The 12,250-nt window shown below is 34.7% G+C and overlaps 2 protein-coding genes across 2 annotated transcripts; one reads left to right on the top strand and one right to left on the bottom strand.

The window, feature by feature from the left end:
• The first annotated feature begins 1,097 nt into the window (after positions 1-1,097).
• On the top strand, positions 1,098-3,732 carry LOC108459434 (uncharacterized). Its single transcript, XM_017758800.2, has 4 exons — positions 1,098-1,299; positions 1,380-1,594; positions 2,759-3,165; positions 3,265-3,732. Exons 1-4 carry the CDS (start codon positions 1,230-1,232, stop codon positions 3,515-3,517), a joined length of 945 nt encoding a protein of 314 aa, XP_017614289.1. The 5' UTR covers positions 1,098-1,229; the 3' UTR covers positions 3,518-3,732.
• Positions 3,733-3,785: 53 nt separating this feature from the next.
• LOC108459053 (tetraspanin-19-like) lies at positions 3,786-11,559 on the bottom strand. Its single transcript, XM_017758420.1, has 5 exons — positions 11,468-11,559; positions 9,954-10,038; positions 9,663-9,743; positions 9,474-9,574; positions 3,786-3,954 (listed from the first exon to the last, which is right to left on the bottom strand). Exons 1-5 carry the CDS (start codon positions 11,557-11,559, stop codon positions 3,786-3,788), a joined length of 528 nt encoding a protein of 175 aa, XP_017613909.1.
• Between the last annotated feature and the right edge of the window lie 691 nt (positions 11,560-12,250).

Genomic DNA, 12,250 nt, shown 5'->3' with positions numbered 1-12,250 from the left:
TAGCACCAAATTTTTTTTTCACTCTGGTGCCGGCCATTTATATCCTAACACACAAATAAATATATTTTTTTAAAATTTTTTTTACAGTCTGGTGTCGGCAATTAAAAGGCCAAAAGTAAAAAAAAAAATTGTGTTGGGACATGAAAAAAGTACTAGTGCCGGCCATCTACAGGCCAACACCCAAAAAAAAATTTTTTTTTATAGTGTGGTGCTGGCAATTATAAGGCCAGAACAAAAAAAAATTTATTTTTTTACAGTATGGTGCCATCTACTTGCCAGCCCTAATTTTTTTTTTCACTCTAGTATCGGCCATGTACAGGTCAGTACCAATTTTTTTTTTAAAGTTTGGTGCTGGCCATTAGAAGGTCAAAAGTAAAAAAATTTGCATGGGGACACAAAAAAAAGTACTAGTGCCGACCATCTATAGGCCAGCACCCAAATTTTTTATTTTTTATTTTTTTATAGTGTAGTGCCAGTCATTCAAAGGCCAGAACTAAATTTTTTTTTTTGAAGTCTGGTGTCGGCCATTAGAAGGCCAAAAGTAAAAAAATTTGCATTGGGACACGAAAAAAGTACTGGTGTCGGCCATTTACAGACCAGCACCCAAAATTTTTTTTTAAGTCTGGTGTCGGCCATTAGAAGGCAAAATTAAAAAATTTTGCATAGGGACACGAAAATTGTAATAGTGTCGGCCATCTACAGGCCAGCACCAATTTTTTTTTTTTATAGTGTGGTGTCGACTATTCAAAGGCTAGAACCAATTTTTTTTTAAATACTCGTATTTTTATATACCAGTATGATACGATTTTAAAAAAAAAATATCCTAGTGCCGGCCATTGGGTTCCCAAAATAAAAAAAAATTAATTTTTTAAAGCCTGACATAATAATCAGACAATCATGGGGGGCAAAATACAAGGTGGTGCCGGCCAATGATGTCTCAAAACTTCATTTTACTGTTTATTTTAGGTCATTTTAGTGATTATTTTTGAATTTAGGTCATTTTTATATATATCAAAATTTTTGAATTTAATTTAGTAAAATAGCCAAGATAGGTCCTTGTATTAGTTATACCTTGTAGTGAGTTGTTAAAAGGACACTATCATCACTCTTTGAAGTGAGCTGTTAAAAGGACACCCCCACCACTCTTTGTGAAGTCCAATAATCTCATCCCAATTCCCATCCCATCATCTCTTTGTTCCCTTTCTCGGTTAGTTTCCTCTGATTAAACAATGGAAAAGATTCAGCACAGCCATGTACAAGTGCAAGGTTTAAAGCTTCATGTGGCTCAGATTGGAACAGGTTTGAAGTCAACTATATTATTTACATATATATATAAAAGGTTGATAGGAAATAATGGGATAATTAATGGTGTTGTGCAGGTCCTAAGGTGGTGCTTTTCCTACATGGCTTCCCGGAAATTTGGTATTCATGGAGGCACCAGATGATTGCCGTAGCTAATGCTGGCTTCCGAGCAGTTGCTTTTGATTGCAGGGGCTATGGACTCTCCGACCACCCACCGGAGCCCGAAAAAGCTAACTTCAATGACCTTGCCGATGAAGTTGTTGCGCTTCTCGACTGCTTGGCCATTGATAAGGTAACCATTACTTCATTAACCACAAATTAATTGCTTACAAATGTGAATTGGTTAAGTTGCTGAAAATGCTTCAGTTCGAATTGCAATTCTTATGTCTGTTCTTCAATGATAATTTCATTTGGCCATCATCAAGTTCGTCTTCTTCTATTCTTCTTCATACCTTGCAGAATATGCCTTTTCATACCCATTCTTGATACCAAATTCAAGATATTTGGCTCATTTGTTTTTTCCATATAAAGCTGTAGTTTCAAAACCATGTTGTATTTATCTTAACCCAAAATTGTTAATTAAATTATATATTTTTTCCCATGTTGATATTAAATTATAATTAAATTATACATTTTCCCTAATATTAACTTTGTTATGGTTAGAAGTAGTAGCTAAACTACTTTTGTTTTTTCTCTATTTTCAATTTGGTACTTTGGTTAGGTCAACCATTAGTCAAATCGTTAAGTTTGTTTAAAAAATTTTATCCTATAAATTAGTAATTAAATTTTATTATTTGTTTGTTCAATTTAATGGATAAGAAAAAGTTGTTTCATTGATTAAATCAAATCCAATCAAACCAATTAGACGAAGAACTTATAGGAGTACCGCTCTAGAGATAGGGAGGGAACTGATTGGTCTGTTAACCGGTACAAATTGGTTTAATCAATTAGTTTTATTTTTTTTAAAAATTATTAATTTTAATAATTCATTTGATCAAACCAGACAAATTGATCAAATTAATAACTGGTGACATGATTGGTTCAATCATTAATCTGATTCTAAAACCTTTTAAAATCATAAAACTTAAAATGTTCACACTCGTATAAGAAGAGAAAAAAGAAGAAGAAAATTTTTTGTCATTTTTTGTCACATTACACTTTTTAATTGAGTCTTTTTAAAATAGACGTCTTAAACAAATAAAAATACTAATTTAGAAAAAATAATTTAAGTATCACTCGTAATAAAAACAAAAGATGTTTAGATATCAAAATAAGAATATGGCATAACTTAGGTACTAATTTATAAGTTAAACCTTTTAGAAAATTAGAGTTAGCAAGAAATTACTAATTTAGAAAAAAATTATTTAGATATCAAGATGAAAAAAATATAAACTTTTTTTAGTTAAGCCATACATTAATTGTGCAAATTAACATTAACCAATGGGAAAACATGTAGGCTTTTCTTGTTGGGAAGGACTTTGGAGCAATGCCTGCATTCATGGTAGCTGTTACCCACCCTGAAAGGGTGTTAGGTGTCATAACACTAGGCATTCCTTTCCTCATACCTGGTCCTCTTGGTATCCAACTTGATCTCCTCCCTAAAGGCTTCTACGTTATAAGATGGGCAGAACCAGGAAGAGCAGAAGCTGATTTCGGCCGATTTGATGTTAAGACGGTGGTTAGAAACATTTATATTCTCTTCTGCAGAAGTGAGTTGCAAGTAGCCGGCGACAATGAGGAGATAATGAACTTGGTTGATCCATCAACTCCATTGCCTCCATGGTTCACAGAGGAAGATCTTGATGTCTATGCAACTTTATATCAAAATTCTGGTTTTCGAACTGCACTGCAAGTTCCCTACAGGTAAAATGGCTAGCTATGACCCTTTTGAACCCTTAACTTTCAACTTGGTAGGCGATTCTTCATCTCTAACCCTTAATCTGGGACTTATGGTCTTTTCAGGTGCATGCTATTGGATTGTGGTATAACCAACCCAAAAGTGATTGCTCCATCACTGCTGATAATGGGGGAGAAGGATTATGTTATGAAATTCCCAGGAATGGAAGATTACATGAGGAAAGGGACAGTGAAGCAATTTATGCCTAATCTAGACATCATTTTCATGCCAGAAGGGAATCACTTTGTACAAGAACAACTTCCAGAGCAAGTGAATGAGCTCATCCTCACTTTCCTCAACAAAAATAGCAGTACCTGATATGAGCCTTAAAGGCGCATGCTAAGGCAACTTGTTTTAGTACCATCTGATCTTAAGTAACATATATCAAGTCAAGGGAAAACTCAATCTAGAGTTTTTATAAATAAAATGTACTAATCTCAAAAATGTTTTACTTACAAATATCACCAAAATATGTATATGAAATGAATATATAAATAATTTTGAAGGAAATAAAAAAAATAAAGAAGAAAAAAGGGCTTGCCAATTGCATTACCAAACCTCTAAGAAGCAATCACCTAAAGATGTTTCAAGCAATACTTTTGGATCCAGAAACAGACCTGCCAACAACATAAGTTGGATGAACATCATTTTTTAGTAATGGCCTGCTCTCAGCATCAATATCATCGTCACTTTCATAATTTTGATATGGTCCAACAGCTTTAAGTAGCACTGCCAATACCACACATAATCCCCCTGTAAATGGAAAGTGTTGTTTTCAAGCATATGATAACCAAACTTATAAGAAGATACAACTCATCAAGAAGCACTTAAGAAATTCCTTCTGTCAGTGATACGAACTTGAGTGTGAGTATTAGAATATACCCATTCCTTGCCCATACCTTGCCCATACATTTCCCATACCTACCCATACCTTGGAAAGGTCAAAGTTATGGGCACCAAATATTTATTTAGTGTTGGGCATGGAATAATAGCAATTTTTGGTCCCTAATTGTATAGGGACTTTGCAAGGCGGCCCTTGAACCTCAACTATAAATAGGCCTAACCATTGCTCATTCTAATCATCCCACATTTGTCATTCTCTACTTAAGGCATTGTTCTCTCTCCCTATTTGTAAAGTTTCACTTGTATTTTGGAGTGAAATATATTTGGTAGTGCCCAAGGATGTAGGCAAGATTTACCGAACCTCGTTAAAATTCTGGTGTTCTTTACTATTTATTGTTCATATTTTGTGAATGTGATTGTAGTGATTTATTCTGTTATTAAATTACGATAGAGGGATATTCTGGCTAGGAAAGACTTGGTATTTAAGTGATCCTCGTGATCCACCTCTCTTTCCTGGGAATTGAACTTAGTGTGATTTTTTAGTACAATAATTTTACTCTTTCACACGCTTCCGGACAACAATTGGTATCAGAGCCAGATTCGTACTTGGGGAATACGACCATTTATGATACTATTTACATATACGATACTATTTATGTATATGATACTATTTACGTATACGGTACTATTCACGTATACAGTAGTTGAGATTGAGGAGAAAATGGCGTGACATCGCCATCGCAAGGACTCATCGTGACAAATGTAAATTTTGAAGTAGAGAAATTTGACGGTACCAATAATTTTGGTATGTGGCAATGTGAGATCTGGATGTCTTATGTCGCAAGAGCTAGATATAGCCCTTGAAGAAAAACCCGACAAGGTGGATGACAAGGAGTGGGCCAAGATCAATAGACAGCGTGTGGTACAATCGCCTATGTTTGGCCAAAGAGAAAGTACTACATCATGAGGAGACATCAAGAAGAAGTTATGGGATACCTTTGGAAGAAAAGTTTCTAACGAAAAGTCTTGAAAATAGGCTTTATATGAAAAAAACTTTATCGATTCACGTATGCACCCGGTATGTCGATGAATGACCATGTGAACTCATTCAATAAAATTTTAGCAGACTTGTTAAATTTAGATGAGGAATTTGAAGATGAAGACAAGGCATTATTGTTGTTGAATTCCCTTCCTGATGAATATGATCATCTTACCACCACATTGCTTCATGGGAAGGACACGATCACATTTGATGCGATCATAGTAGTGCATTGTATAGATCTCGAGACTCGAAAGAAAGATAAAAGAGATCACAGAGATACAACTGCAGAAGTCTTAACGAAGAAGAGGTCGTTCACACAAAAAGAAATCGGTAGAAGGGAAAGTCCAAAGGAGACCCGCCAAAGATGAATGTGCTTTTTGCCATGAAAAAGGGCATTGGAAAAAGAATTGTCCTAAGTTACAAAAGGGCAAGACTATTTCTAATGCATGTGTAGCGGAGCATGATGAGGAGTCAGACTTTAGCTTAGTTGGTATGGTAATGGCATGTCAAACGGATGAGTGGATTTTGGATTCAGGATGTACTTACCATATGTGTCCTAATAAGGACTGGTTTTTTAGTCTTAAAGAGCTAGAAGGTGGAATTGTTCTCATAGGCAATGATAGTGCTTGTAAGACAATGGGAGTGGGTACAGTCCAATTGAAGAATCACGACGGCTCAATCCAAGTCTTGACAGATGTTCGCTACGTACCTAGCCTGAAGAAAAATCTCATCTCATTAGGGGCCCTAGAATCTAAAGGGCTCACAATCACTTTGAGAGATGGATTACTAAAAGTAGTAGCTGGGCAATTGACGGTGATGAAAGGCACAAGAAGAAATAACTTGTACTTTTTAAATGGAAGTACAGTTATTGGATCAACATCAACAATTTCTACAAAAGATGTAGATTCAAAGGCTACCAGATTATGGCATATGCGATTGGGACATGCTGGTGAAAAAGTTTTACAGACATTGGCGAAGCAAGGCTTGTTGAAAGGTGCAAATTCTTGCAAAATGGAATTCTGTGAACATTGTGTTCTGGGCAAGCAGAAGAGGGTAAAATTTGGTCCGGCAATTCACAATACGAAAGGAATTCTAGACTACATTCACAGTGATGTGTGGGGACCTACCAAAGTGGCTTCTTTAGGAGGTATGCACTATTTTGTTACTTTTGTTGATGATTATTCAAGAAAAGTATGGGTGTATCTAATGAAAAGAAAAAGTGAAGTTTTGGATGCATTTCTGAAATGAAAAAAGATGGTGGAGACTCAGATTGGTCGAAAGGTCAAACGACTTCGATCAGATAATGGTACTGAGTACAAAAATGATCCATTTCTACAAGTATGTCAAGATGAGGGCATTGTGCGACACTTCACTGTTCGGGTTACACCACAAAGAGAATGGGGTGGACGCATGAATCGAACTATACCGGAGAAAGTTCGATGTATGTTGTCTAATGCTAGATTGGGCAATGAATTTTGGGCTGAGGCAGTTACATATGCGTGCCATCTAATTAACCGTTTGCCATCAGCTGCAATAAATGGAAAAACTCCTATAGAGATGTGGATGGTAAATCACATCGATTATGATTCTTTACATGTATTTGGTTCCACCGCATATTATCATGTAAAAGAATCTAAGTTAGACCCAAGAGCAAAGAAAGCATTATTCTTGGGTATAACTGATGGAGTAAAAGGATACCGTCTCTGGTGTCCTGATACAAGGAAGATTGTGTTCAGTAGAGATGTGACTTTTGATGAATCAACCATGTTAAAGTACAAGGATTCACAAAAGGATGACAAAACCAGTAGTACTTTGCAGTAGGTGGAGCTTGAAAAGGTTAACGATGATCTAGCTAATATTGAAGGGACAAATGATGAAGAGGTTCCTACCCAAGAATCTATACAGCAACAAGATTCAATTGCATATAGGAGGCCAAGAAGAGAGATTCGTAAGCCTGCTCGCTTTGATGATATAGTGGCCTATGTACTTCCAATTGCAGATGATGATGTTCCTTCTACTTACACAGAAGCAATAAGTAACCCTGATGGTGTAAAGTGGAAGCAAGCAATGAATGAAAAATACGTCTCTTCATAAAATAGAACACGGAGTTGGTGACACCGCCAAGGAAAGAAGGCAATTGGATGCAAATGGGTATATGCAAAGAAGGAAGGATTTCTGGTAAAATGAAATTCGATACAAGGCTAGATTGGTAGCAAAGGGTTACGCTCGAAAAGAAGGAATAGACTACAATGAAGTGTTTTCTCCGGTTGTGAAGCATTCGTCTATTCGGATTTTGTTAGCCTTGGTTGCATAATATGATCTTGAACTAGTTCAACTTGATGTGAAGATCGCGTTTTACGGTGATTTGGAAGAGGAAATCTATATGACTCACCAGATGGATTCAAGGTTGCTGGAAAAGAAAATTGGGTTTGCAAACCGACAAAGTCGCTTTATGGATTGAAGCAATCTCCGAGGCGATGGTACAAGCGATTTGATCGGTTCATGAAAGGGCAAAGGTACACAAGAAGTAAATTTGATCATTGCTGTATTTTGAAGCTTACAAGAAGGAACTTTCATATACTTGCTCTTATATGTTGATGATATGCTAATAGCATCTAAGAGCAAAGTTGAGATTGAAAGATTGAAGACTCAACTCAATCTCGAGTTTGAGATGAAAGATCTAGGAGAAGCTAAAAGGATTCTCGGCATGGAAATATGGAGAGATAGAGCTCATGATAGAGTTAGCTTGACTCAGAAGCAGTATTTGAAAAAGGTACTACAGCAATTTGGCATGAACGAGCATACAAAACCTGTAAGTACCCCGTTAGCTTCTCATTTCAAGCTTTCTGCACAACTATCTCCTTCAACGAATACGGAACGAGAATACATGTTGCAAGTTTCGTATTCTAATACAATGGGTAGCTTGATGTATGCAATGGTCTGTACAAGACCCGACATTTCACAGGCAGTTAGTATAGTGAGCAGGTATATGCATAATCTTAGAAAAGGACATTGACAAGCTGTGAAATGGATTCTACGGTATATTCAGAAGATCGTAGATGTTGGATTACTGTTTAAGCAGGATAATACACTTGGTAAAGGTGTTATTGGGTAAGTTGATTCTGACTATGCCGGTGATTTAGATAAGCGAAGATCAACCACCGGTTATGTGTTTACACTTGCTGGAGGACCAATAAGTTGGAAGTCTACATTACAGTCTACAGTTGCGTTGTCAACCATAGAAGCCAAGTACATGGCTGTAACAGAGGCTGTAAAGGAGGCTATTTGGTTACAAGGTATGGCTAAAACCTTGGGGTTGGTTCAGGAGCATATTAACGTGTATTGTGATAGTCAAAGTGCTATTCATTTAGCAAATAATCAAGTCTATCATGCACGTACAAAGCATATCGACGTACGATTTCATTTTGTACGGGAAATTATTGAAGAGGGGAAAATTTTTCTTCAGAAGATCAAGACTGCAGATAATCCCGCAGATATGATGACCAAGGTGGTAACAACAACCAAGTTCGAACATTGTTTGAACTTGATCAATATCTTGCAAGTTTAACAGTTGAAGAAGGCACTATCAAGTATTGTTGTCAAAGGTAGAAAGAATTGTGTGAAGATAAGATTATCCTAATCAAATCTTCAAGGTGGAGATTATTAGAATATACCCATACCTTGCCCATACCTTTCCCATACCTACCCATACCTTGGAAAGGTCAAAGTTACGGGCACCAAATATTTATTTAGTCTTGGGCATGGAATAATAGCAATTTTTGGTCCCTAATTGTATAGGGACTTTGCAAGGTGGCCCTTGAACCTCAACTATAAATAGGCCTAACCATTGCTCATTCTAATCATCCCACATTTTCCATTCTCTACTTAAGGCATTGTTCTCTCTCCCTATTTGTAAAGCTTCACTTGTATTTTGGAGTGAAATATATTTGGTAGTGCCCGATGACGTAGGCAAGATTTGCCAAACCTCGTTAAAATTCTGGTGTTCTTTACTATTTATTGTTCATATTTTGTGAATGTGATTGTAGTGATTTATTATGCTATTAAATTATGATAGAGGGATATTCTAGATAGGAAAGACTTGGTACTTAAGTGATCCTCGTGATCCACCTCTCTTTCCTGGGAATTGAACTTAGTGTGACTTTTTAATACAATAATTTTACTCTTTCACACGCTTCTGCACAACAGTGAGTGTTACATACAAGCATCTGACACGAGCAACACCAGAGTGTTCAAATTCTTTTTGAAGTTTTTCATGTATTTCAAAGAGGGTCCTATTACCATACCCACATCTAGATATGTGAACACTTGAAGTGAAATAAAATGCAAAATGCACTATAACTCTTATTCCAAGACGAGATATATACCCATATGAACACAACAGACAAGCCTATCCACTTGCAAAATTTGAAGTTCGACCGGACAAAATCTTCGAACTTGTTAAAACTTTCAGTTGGTTCCACTGGAAAGTCCTGGTAGTGTTTTTGTAAGCATGCTATACATGTATATTCATAAGACATGCAAAAGTTATAAAATTATGAGCTTTTGAATGTGATAGACCTCCTCCCAGTCATGATTGAAAAACACATCAGTGGTCACTCCAGCCTCCAGCATAAGAAGGAAAAACAATAATGTCATGTACTAAAATGCAATGAAGGTCAACAACAAATTTACCATCTCCATTAACTTGTGATTTGAGTTCATGAAGCTGCAAACGTATTCACTATCATAGTAGTGAAGAATAAAATCATATTAGCAAAGGGCTAGTTAGTGATATATAGATATAATAATCCACAAAGTAATACTGTCATTTTTAGAACAAAATTTCAGTAAGATTGGATAAAAGGATACAAGATATAGGCAACAGCCAGCAACGTGCCCCGAATATGTGATCAAACACAGGGTAACACCAAGGCCAAGGAGAGTGTAGATAAACCTGCAATTCATCCATAGAAATGTGGTTGCTTTTAGCAATGAAATCCCATTATGGTCTCTCCAAAACAAAGAGAAAATCAAAGAAAAACTACCTGAATTTCTACAAGTTTATGTTTATGTTGGTGCTTGATTTAGATGGTAACTGAGTTGGTCAGTTCATTTTCTTCATGGTTAGAGTACGGAGAAAAAAGTGGTTTTCTTGGGAAGAAAGAGATGGGGAAAAATGGATTCTTCAGACAACCCTCTTTAAGAGCTTTTAGAAGTGGAGGTTTTTCAGATTCCGGATCGAATTAAGATTTTTTTTCCCTTCTTTTCCTCATTTTCCCATAAACCAACAGAAATTGGTAAACAAATAATAATCCAAAAACAGAGGAAACACTGAAACATTCATTAAATCATTAATAGGATAAAAGGGCAAATTTATCAATATATTATAGCTGGATATACTTCATTTTGATTAATCAAGTAATTTTTGTTTCCAATAAAAGCTTAGAGTTGGTTTGAGTACTCACTAGTACTCTAGTAAGCACAAAAATTCGAGTTGCACATGCAATCGTACCCTCCTATAAAATTTAATTAAAAAACAAATTCAAATACCAAAATTAATTAAATAAATTAAGTGACAAATTTACTTGTGATTCAATCACAATAAAATATAATCATACATTTCAAAGGGAAAATTATGATAACAAATTTACCTTTTTAACCTTTAGATCAAAGCTTTGCCACTAACTCCAAAAAAAGATAAACATTATATGAAATTAGACTTGTTCATGAGTTGAGCTATCCATCTAAGCCTAAAGATTTGAATTTGAATGGGTTTAGATAAAAAGATTACGCCAGGAAAAATGGGTTTCACAAAAAAATTACACCCATTTAAAATATGGGTTGAATTCAAGCTTGAACATTTAAGACCCGAACTCGGTCGGACCCGATCTGATTTAAGTTTATAATGTTTTATACTATGTAATTTATAGAACAAATTTTTTTTGAAGCAAAACCAATATGCATTAAAAGAGGAAATGTAATACACTCACCATAACCTACATGTAACAGATTACCTTAACAATTGTCATAAAATCATTAGTAACCTAGACAAAGATATATAATACTACCATAATGTAAATATTAAGAAATGTTAAGATAATATAAAATTTTAATAAACAAAAATATATAAAATCATTAAATATTAAATTAAAATAATAAAAATATATATTTTAAAATTTTAAAAATAATATGAATAAACCAATTAGCTATTTAAAAATAAAAACAAGGTTAGATAAAATTTTATGCTCATATTTCGAGCTGAACCAATTTTGAATAAGTATAAAATATATTAATATTGTGTCTAAGCCCAACTTGAACACCTCTACATGAAACTGTATCATGAGAACGAAAATCCATATTCTCTATTTGACAAACCCTAAATTGAATTGAGAATCATTGCGATATCAACCATTCCAATAAATGAATTCAATAATTTCAATAGTGATTGTGTGGAGTTCCGTAGCAATCTCGTCATTTTTTTGATGATCAGTTGAATAAAGATTTTACCCAATTTTGTTCTATTTAATCAATATGTAAGGAGAAAATCTGGATAGAACCCTAGATTTCCAAATCTAGGGCTAGGCGTGTGATCAGCATAAGTACGTTAAACTTTTGAACTTATTTGAATAATTACCCATTAAATCCAACAATTCTATCCAAAATGTCACCCTTTTATTTTTATTTTTAGTGAATTACAACTCCAACCTAATAAGACAAAGCTCAAATAACTAACACAATTAACGCAACTCGAATCTAAATCACGTACCTGAAATGATGAACACCCTTAATTATCAAAACCATCATATGAGATTCAAATGTCACTCTTTAATAAAAGATTATGTCTCCTCATATTTTAATGTTTAACATAGTCACCAATGGACACTGTTCAATATAATATGCATGCACTATGTCCATTTAATTGTTTTAATGTTTCTTCCTTTTATAAAGTAAGTGGAAGTAATGATATGCTTATCTATGTAATGCATGATGCATGGAACACGATGATTTGCTTAACTAATGTGTGTTATTTGAAAATATTTATATATAATGCACAACATCCTCCTTGCATTATACTCTGTAGAATTTGTTTTATTGAGTGAAATTAAGTTGTATATTTTATTATAATAAAAGTGTAATTTTATTATTTTAAAATTTTATATTTTATA

This window comes from Gossypium arboreum, chromosome 4, assembly GCF_025698485.1.
Source record: "Gossypium arboreum isolate Shixiya-1 chromosome 4, ASM2569848v2, whole genome shotgun sequence".
NCBI lineage: Eukaryota > Viridiplantae > Streptophyta > Magnoliopsida > Malvales > Malvaceae > Gossypium > Gossypium arboreum.
The sequence above is the reverse complement of the archived record's forward strand: the minus strand, read 5'-3'. Positions and strand labels throughout refer to the sequence as shown.